Below are 8,881 nucleotides of genomic sequence, written 5' to 3' on the forward strand. Positions count from 1 at the left end.
GGGAAAGAGGGGTCTCAGCTCACATTGTCCCAGATTAATAACCCCAGAGAATACAGAGCCCAAATCTCCCAGCATCCCTGTACAAGAGTCTGGCGCAGCTGAGGTCGCATCCCCGTTGTGGCTCAATCACTGTGTCCAGGGAAATAGAGTTATATGACTGGGCAGCATCGCATACTTATTCCTGTGACCAGGGAGGCAGGGCCTGTTACTAGGAGGAGAGGGTGGGAAAAGTTGCTAGTCAAGCAAATCCAATAGCCACAACCTTTCTGAGGGGAATTTGTTGAAGCAATGTGGAGAATCTCATGGAAATTTAGAGATGGGCATTATAGGCAGGCTTCAGCTAGGACTTGGGAAACTATCAGGACCAGAAGCAGCTCCCTCTCAGGGCAGCACGGTTTCTCTTTCATGGGGTCTCTGCTGCTCTCTGCAGAAACCCTTTTCCATCTTTATGCCGATGGGCTCATTCTGCTCACAAAGTTTCTGCTCCCTCTTAGATTTATGTTGCACGTAACTGCAGCTGGCTAAGGCCCATCCAGGCCTCTTGGAAGCCAACTGTATTTCGCAGCATCCTTGGCTTCTGTTCTTACAGTTGACTATCCAGGCCCTGTTTCCCAATTCTAAATTCCTGAGAAAGAGGAATCTGGTTGGCAGATTTCATCTTTTCAACCCAGGCTACTACCCAGGTCAAAGGTCACTGGACAGCATGGGGATGGTTCACCTTTGGGTCAGGTGCTCACTGCCATCCAAATAACTCTATACATTCTCCCTGATGACCTCCTCCTCCTCCTCCTCCTCCTCCTCCATGAGGCACCTGAGAATAATTGACCCCTTCCTAGAGTTTCATTATTTACAGCTGTGTAACAAGCCACCCCAAAATGTAATGCTTAAAACGATAAAAACGTATCATTTTTCGTAATTCTTTGTGTTGCCTGGGCTCAGCTGGGAGGTTTTGCTACTTTATGTGCTGTCTGTGGAGGTCACTCCTCCTGCTGCACCCCACTAGGAGCTGGGCTGGGGCTGGAACAGTAAGATGACCTCACTCATATGTCTGGCAAGTGATGCTGACAGTTGCCTGGGAAACCACCTTTCTCCACTGGCTTCTTATCCTCCAGGGCCTCTCTGCCTCTCCATGTGGCCTTTCCAGACTCCTTTACATAGTAGCTGGCTCTCAAGAGGGCAAAAATGGAAGCTGCAAGGCCTCTTAAGGCTTAAGCTTAGGAATCACACAGCATCACTTCTACAGCATTCTATTAGTCAAAGCAAGTCAAAGCAAGACGCTGGGTCAACTCAGATTCAGCTCCACCTCTGGATGGAAGAAGTGTCCAAGTCACATTGCCAAAGAGCAAGCAGGATGGGAGAGAGCTTGAGGCCATCTATGGAAACAATCTACCAAGCCTAGAGCAGGACAAGTCTAAACATACTTCCCCCAATCCTAAAACTTTCTGTTATGATTATTTCTCCTTTTCTCCCATGCAAGGTTTGGTTGGTTCCTCCCAGGTCTTGATGGAGGCTGGGCAGACCCCTCCATTCTGTACCCCATCCCAGTCAGACGTCCACCAGGCTAAGCCAATATTTTCTCCTGCTGCTCCCAGCCACCTTTGCACACTTCTAGACACACACAGAGATGCCCCTTGTCTGCTTCCTAGCCTGTGCCTTGGAATGAGGGGCATTAATGTCTGCACCTTGGGGTCTGCACCAAGGAGGGCAGTGCCCTAGAACTCCAGGATGTTGGTCCAAGACTCTTGGGTTCCTAGGCTCCTTTTCTATCCTCTTTCAAACCAGCCACTTCGTGGCGTATAACTAACCAAGCTCAGCAGGTGGTACCTGGGAGTGCGCGCCCCCTGCTGGCCATCAAGGGGCCAGCAGGAACTGGGGTCCCCGGGAGTCTCTCTGGTCTGGGTCCCCCGCCAGGCCAAGGGGAGCCTGGTCTCGCCACCGACTTCAAGGGCCCCTCCGTCCCGGCTGGGCCCTCCGCTGTGCCCCCAGCTAGGAGCAGGCTCCTGCTCGTGGATGGAGCTGTCCATCCACCACCTCCTCCCCCTCTGCGGAGTGGACTAGGGTTTGAGGGAAGAGGACGCCGCTCAGGGTCCCACTGTCCTGGCATCAGAGGGGAAAGACGGGGGCTAGCTTTTGTTTTGTGGGGGCGGCTAGCTTTGCATTTTCTCCTTTGTGGATCACCACCCCGGGGGAAAAAGTCGGCAGGCCTCCCCTTCTCTCGGTGCCGAATAGCTCCTCGAAGAACACTATCCCCGCAATCCCGAGCCCGCGGCAGCCCGCAGGCCCAGCTTAGGCCCTCTCCTGCGAGCCCGAGGGTCCAACCGCCCCCTCCCCCTCCCGCGTTTCGGGCGTGGGGCGGTCGGGGAAGGAGAGCGCAGCTGTCCTGAAATACATATCCACCAGCAACAGCAGCGACGCACCGGCTGCCGACAGGGCGAGCTGAGCACCCCAGCGGCCCCCCCACCCCATCCCGCCCTCCGGCCGGCCAGCACGCGCACTCGCCACCGCTGCCCGCCCCCTTCTCACGCCCGGGACGCGCCTCCCTCCCGCAGCCCAGCCCCGCCGGCTCCGCTCTCTCCGCAGCCGCCTGCTCCGGCTGGGCCGGGTCAGAGCCGAGCATGGAGGCTGGGGAGCCCCGGGAGCCCCGCGAGCCCGGGCCGGGGGCAGAGACCGCCGCGGCCCCGCGCTGGGAGGAAGCCAAGACTTTCCACGACAACCTCGCGCCCAAGAAGAAACCCAAATCGGTAAAAGCAGGGCATGGGTATGGGGGAGGGCAGGTGGCGGGTCACCGGAGGGGGGGTCGTCAGCCCTCTGGAGAGGGACCCGTGGTGCCCCTCCGAGAAGGGACGCAGCTCCTCAGCACCAGAATGCGCCAGGCCGTTGGCACGGGCTCGGGTTTATTTTTGGAGCTCTGCTGTGGTGTTTTTCTTATCCTGGGGCTCGGGTTCCACGCCAGGATCCCCCTCCCTCATGTTGTCATCAGGGCCCAGCTCCAGGCCGCGGCCCAGCCCCTCCCCTTGCGGGCAGCCTGGGGCGAGCGGACAGCATTTGTTGGCAAAGCCGGTCAGCGGCGCCTGCAGAGACGCCCCGGGCTCAGGTAACCCGGCTCCTTGCTGTGCGCTCCGGTTTCTGCCATCTGGGCACCGGGCTCCGGACCCGAACCTCTGCGTTTGGGGTCTGAGTCAAGGTCCTGCGCCTTGGGCTCGGGGTGCCGGGTTCCCCGCGTCTTAAGAGAAGGGAGCTGCACTGGAATCTGCTCTCTGCGCTTAGGGGCTCTGCGTGCCTGGTTCTAGGATCCCGACGCTGGACTCCGCTCCCCGGCTCCGGGCTCTGCTCGCCTCACAGGGGAGCCCTCGCTGGCATCGACATCTCTGCGACCTCAGTGGTCGTCTCATCCCTTGGGGATTCACACAGAGGAGGGAGCTCGTCTCCCCATTGGACAGATTCATGATGCCCTGGTTGGTCCCTGGGCCTTGCTCACTCCAGCCTCCCAGATCTCAGAGCTTGGGAAGGGGATAGAGGATCGAAGCTGGCTCAGAGCATCCTCCAAAGAGCTCCAGCCTGAGACGCTTCCCATAAGGCCCACCCTGTCAACAGTCATTCCCCCAGAGCACCTCCAGGCCTGCCCAGCAGTGCGGATTGAGAATGAATTAGACTGAGTCCCCGCCTCAGGAGCTCACAGAGACCCTGGACATGGTGAGTGCTCAGGTGAAAGACCCTAGCAGTGGGAGCATAGAGGCGGGAGTGACCGCCAGCTCAGGAAGTCTTTTAGAGGTGGCATTTGAGCTGATTTTAAAGCCTGAGTAGGTGGACTTTCCCAGGCAGAGAGGGAAACAGGCTGGGCAAAAAGCATGACTGATGTCTTTGAAACTGAGAGGATGCAGGATCTGAAGGAGAAGAGTTGAAGTGATGCCAGAGACCCACAGAGGGCCTTGAATGCCACATTAAGGAGTCTGAACCTTATTCAGTGGGGTTAGGGGTCTTGAAACTAGGTTCCATGAAGCCCCATGTTTCAGGAGGTCTACCCACATGTGAAGCCAATTCATTTTCTTTCTTCCTCAAACTATGTTTTACACAAGTAAAAATAGGTGATAAAACTCAACTTACTCAAATGTGTTGTTGGACATTTTAGCACCTTGGAGACTGCCAACATATTAACTTATGCTACAGGTTGATTACCTTTTTAGCAAACCTCAGAGGAAAGCATTTCCTGTGATCTGTTTTAATAGAAGAGTATCTTGAGACTGCTGACAATCGTTGCGGAGTCTCCTGAGGGTTATAGTTTAAAACAGAACAAAACAAAAAAGGTTTTTACCTGGGGCTTCCCTGGTGGCGCAGTGGTTAAGAATCCGCCTGCCAGTGCAGCGCACATGGGTTCGAGCCCTGGCCCAGGAAGATCCCACATGCCACGGAGCAACTAAGCCCGTGCGCAGCAACTACTGAGCCTGTGCTCTAGAGCCCGCATGCCACAACTACTGAGCCCACGTGCTGCAACTACTGAAGCCCGTGCACCTAGAGCCCATGCTCCACAACAAGAGAAGCCACTGCAATGAGAAGTCCATGCACTGCAACTAAGAGTAGCCCCTGCTCGCCGCAACTAGAGAAAGCCCGCGTGCAGCAATGAAGACCCAATGCAGCCAAAAATAAATAAATAAGATAAATTTAAAACAAAACAAAACAAAACCTTAAAAAAAAAAGGCTTTTACCATTTGCAACCACTTATTGATGTGAATCAGGGCTTTCTTAATGCTGTGCAAAAACCGACAAACTGAAACAGAAACAAACTGACTAGATGATGAAGCTTAAATCCACACTGGTCTCCTGTATTCATTGGTTGACATGATAATAAATATAGCGTGAATATGTAATACATTTGAATTTATAGTATAAATTTATACCAATAAAATATGGTACTCTATGGTTTACATATTGGGGCTCCTCGCAAGAGTTCATTTGCATAAAATGTCAACCTACTTTTAAAAAAAGTATGAAAACAATTATGGAGCTATGGCAGGACTTTTCAGCAAGGGATTAACTCGGTCCATTTGCATTTTAGAAAGGTCACTCTGAGGCTGTGTTGGTGGATGGATTGGAGAGGGTGTGTCTGGTAGCAGGCAGATCAGTGAGGAGGCTGGTCCCTGCCTGGGGAGGAAGCCTGACTAACGTCAGGGCCTGTGGGATGGAAAGGAGGGGATGGACATTGGGAAGTGGGGTGATGAGTGGAGCATACCAATCTGTTTCCTCGCCAATCACCAAGGAACCCGGGAGCTCAGGCCCAGTCGTCAGTTATGACCTCTCGGTCAGCCCCTGGCCCTGACTGTTCTCTGGGAGGCAAGGAGACTGGTGGCTTCTTGGTCCCTACTCCTTCCTGCAGAAACCCCTCCCCCCTACAAGCTATTCTGGGGGCTTTGGTCCTCCTGGGCCCCATCAGGGCCTGGCCTAGGCTTATTCTCATCCCCAAGAGCCTGAGTGAAATATTTAACCCCCAAAGGCCTATAGGAGGCCCTCACCTCATGAGGTCAGAGGACTTCCTCAGTCCAAACCTGTTTTGTTCCCCTCTCATCCCGCAGCCCTTCTCACTCTAAGTCCTTCTAGAAATAACAGCTTTTGGCTATGTTCCTATCTTGGGCCCAACAGGCAAAATCACTTTGGCCTCAGTGAGAGCTCCTCAGGCAGGCTGGGTGGGGCTGGACTGCCCTCCTTTATCCCTCCATTCCTGTCCCCCAAGCAGGAGTAATCAGCTGGACACCCCCAATCCCCCCGACTCCAGTGAAAGACAGGGAGAGCTGGCAGGACCTTGGCTCCCTGGAGCCCAGTGTTCCCAGGCTGAGTTCCTGGTCTGGGGTAGGGAGTCTTTCTGACCCAAGCTTCAGTCTGGCATCTGGACTTCTTTCTGATTTCTGGAGCAACTGTCTCTAGATGCACCTGACATCACGTGACGGGGTGGCCTCCCTCTGCAGCGAGGTCCAAGGGGGTGTCTTAGTGCTTGGCTTCTCCCCAACTCCGACCAGCCCCTTTCATTTGTTCCTTCAGCTCCGCCTGGAGCCCAGACAGGCTGCTTCTCTCTCCCAGCTGGCATTCCATATTTCCCACAGCGGCTCAGGCCCACTAGGCCCTTAGACTTCTCCTCACTTGTACAGAGTCAGAGCAGGCTGAGCAGGGAAGCAGGGTCCTTGCCCTGGGGCCCTCCATTCTTGGGGTAAAGAGAGCCCTGCCCTGAGAAACCTCGCTCTGAGGGCATGGTGCCCCTCACCAATTCTCCCAGATCTGAAAAGCGAGGGCTGGGGTGTGAGGAGTGTCCCAGGGAAGTGCCTGGGGTAGCAGGGGTTGGGGTCTTCTGCGAGTGATTGAGGAGGGGCATATGGGGGTAGGGTGCTGCTGTGTGGACAGAGGCCAGGCTGGACGCCAGAGACTTGGGATCTTATCCTGGCTCTGCGTTGACTTTGCTGGATGACCAAGAGTAATACTCTCGGCCCCTCTCTGGGCCTGTTTCCCCATCTGTAAAAGAAGGAAGTGGAGACTCCTGGGACCAAGGCAGCTGGGATATTTTTTTTGCAGTGGCCAGAGGTGGGATGGGATGGGGTCTGGGCGGGTCAGCCGGAGGAGACCCAGAACATAGCAGTTTGGCAGGGACTGTGGGACAGAAAGTGATGAGCGAGACCTTGGCTGGCTGCCTGAGCTGGAGTCGCCGGCTTGGGAACCTGCCTGAACAAGCTGGAGGGTAGCTGGCTCCCTGTCCTTGAAGGGGTGTTGGGCCTGGCCCTGGGGCAGTAAGCCCAGGGGGCGAGGCAGTCTCAGCCCTTGCCCTGAAGGCCAACAGGCTTCCTGGGTTTATGAGAGTGGGCCTCCCCACGCCCCCAACCATACCCTTCCCATCCCTGGCCATCCATCTATCACCCCTTTTCTTTCATTTTTACCTTCCTTCCTTGAAGGCTCACGGTGGCTGAGGGGTTTGGGAGGTACCCATCCCAAGAACACACAGACACTTGGGGGCGGTTGGCAGCTGGGAGAGTTACTGGGCTGAGCCCCAGAGGACAGGCACCTGTCCTGCCAATGCCTTATACTCACCCTGCTGGGCCCACACACTGTCTTGGTTGGGATAAAAGTCAAATGCAAACTGAGGTCCACCTCCTGAGTTTGGGGACTCTGGTCTTCTATTCCTACCTTGAGGTTCTAAAGCTTCATTAGCCACTAGCCATTCATGGCTACTTAAATTTAAATTGATTAAACTTAAAATTCAATACAATTAAAGATTCAGTCCCTCTGTCTCACTGACCATATTTCAGGTGGCTCCCTAGCCACATGCAGCCACACGGAGAGCACTGGACATTTCCATGATCACAGAAAGGTCTATTGGACAGTGCTCTTCTAAAGCATGCACAAATCTCTGCCTTGGGGATAGATCATAAGCTCCATGGGAGCAGGGATCACAACTGTGTGATCCCTGCCATGTCCCCAGCACAGTGCCTGTCACATGGTCATCACTCAGTGTTGTCAACTGATTGGGACCCCGGCTTGACTCCAGAGAGGAGAAATGGGGTTGAGTGCGTGACCTGCGGGCTGTAAGGAGCAGGCCAGAATGCAAGGTCCATTTATGAGTCTTGCCCCCAAATTGAGTCCCTGTTTCCTCATCTGTAAAGTGGGAAACATAGTCCCAGGATCACTCAAGTCACAGAGATGTGGTGGGACTCTCTGGGTGTCTGAGTCCCTTGGGGACCCCAGGGATTATGAAGGGTCCAGCTGCTGCCTGTGGTGGCATTCCTCTCTCCCCATTCTGCTGGAGGTGCCGAAGGAGTTCTGAGGCCCTCCTGGGCCCCTGAAAGAAGGCCTTCTGCAATCTAGCACCTGCCTACTCTTCTGGGCTCAACTACACTCTGCTCCCATGCACAGAGCTCTGTTCACCTTTGTGAAGGCACGGCGTGTGTGCACACCTCCTCATGCCTTCCTTTGCCCCAGTCCTCCTTCAAGGCTTTGCTGAAACGCCTCCTGTCCTATGACAACTTGCTCTGAACACTTGTCATCGAGACTTTGCTTTCACCTGGTACTAGCACTCATTTCAGTCCCCTTTGCTTCTCTGTTTACCTGTCTTTCTCCCCTACCAGCCTGTGACTCTGAGGGCAGGAGCCAAATCTCTACCAGTATCATTCCCAGGCAGAGCCCAGGTGCTTGGCACAAAGAACCAGTAAATGTTTGTCAAATTTGCATCAACCAAAACAATATTCTCTGAGCATTTACTATATTTCAAGCAATTTGAACAGATGAGGGCACTGCACTGGAGTTTCTAGCTCATGTTAAATTTGTCATGGCAGGGGCTTCCCTGGTTGGCGCAGTGGTTGAGAGTCCGCCTGCCGATGTGGGAGACACGGGTTCGTGCCCCCGTCTGGGAAGATCCCACATGCCGCGGAGCGGCTGGGCCCGTGAGCCATGGCCGCTGAGCCTGCGCGTCCGGAGCCTGTGCTCCGCGATGGGAGAGGCCACAACAGTGAGAGGCCCGCGTACCACACACACAAAAAATTTTGTCATGGTAAATACTGTCTCTCATTAAACTATATTGCTTACAAGTTCAGAGACATTAAATATTTACTGAGCACCTACTATGTGCTAAGCACAGTTCTGAGCACTACAGATACAATAAATGAACAGGATAGTCCTGGTTCCTGTTCCCTGAGAACTTAAGCATGGTTCCTGCTTCTAGAGCTCTGTCTAGGAATAGAAATAGTTAAATAAGTCATTATAATTTAGTGTTAAATTTTACCACAAAGGAAATCCTTAGGAGAGGTAGCAAGCCCATGACTAGGGGTAAGGGAAGGCTTCCTAGAGGTGACTTGTAGTTTGAGACCTGAAGGCTGGATAGAAGTTAGCTGGAAGGGCAGTCAGGGAAAGA

The 8,881-nt window shown here is 54.1% G+C and overlaps 1 protein-coding gene across 1 annotated transcript in view; it reads left to right on the forward strand.

The window, feature by feature from the left end:
* Positions 1-2,615: 2,615 nt before the first annotated feature.
* The window catches only part of NT5C1A (5'-nucleotidase, cytosolic IA), a 14,335-nt gene continuing 8,069 nt past the window's right edge, over positions 2,616-8,881 (forward strand). Inside the window, exon 1 of the mRNA XM_007453771.1 lies at positions 2,616-2,741. Within this exon, the coding sequence (XP_007453833.1) occupies positions 2,616-2,741 (126 nt within the window). The remainder of the gene's footprint in view (positions 2,742-8,881) is intronic.

Source organism: Lipotes vexillifer, unplaced genomic scaffold (assembly GCF_000442215.2).
Source record: "Lipotes vexillifer unplaced genomic scaffold, Lipotes_vexillifer_v1.1 scaffold213, whole genome shotgun sequence".
Classification (NCBI taxonomy): domain Eukaryota; kingdom Metazoa; phylum Chordata; class Mammalia; order Artiodactyla; family Lipotidae; genus Lipotes; species Lipotes vexillifer.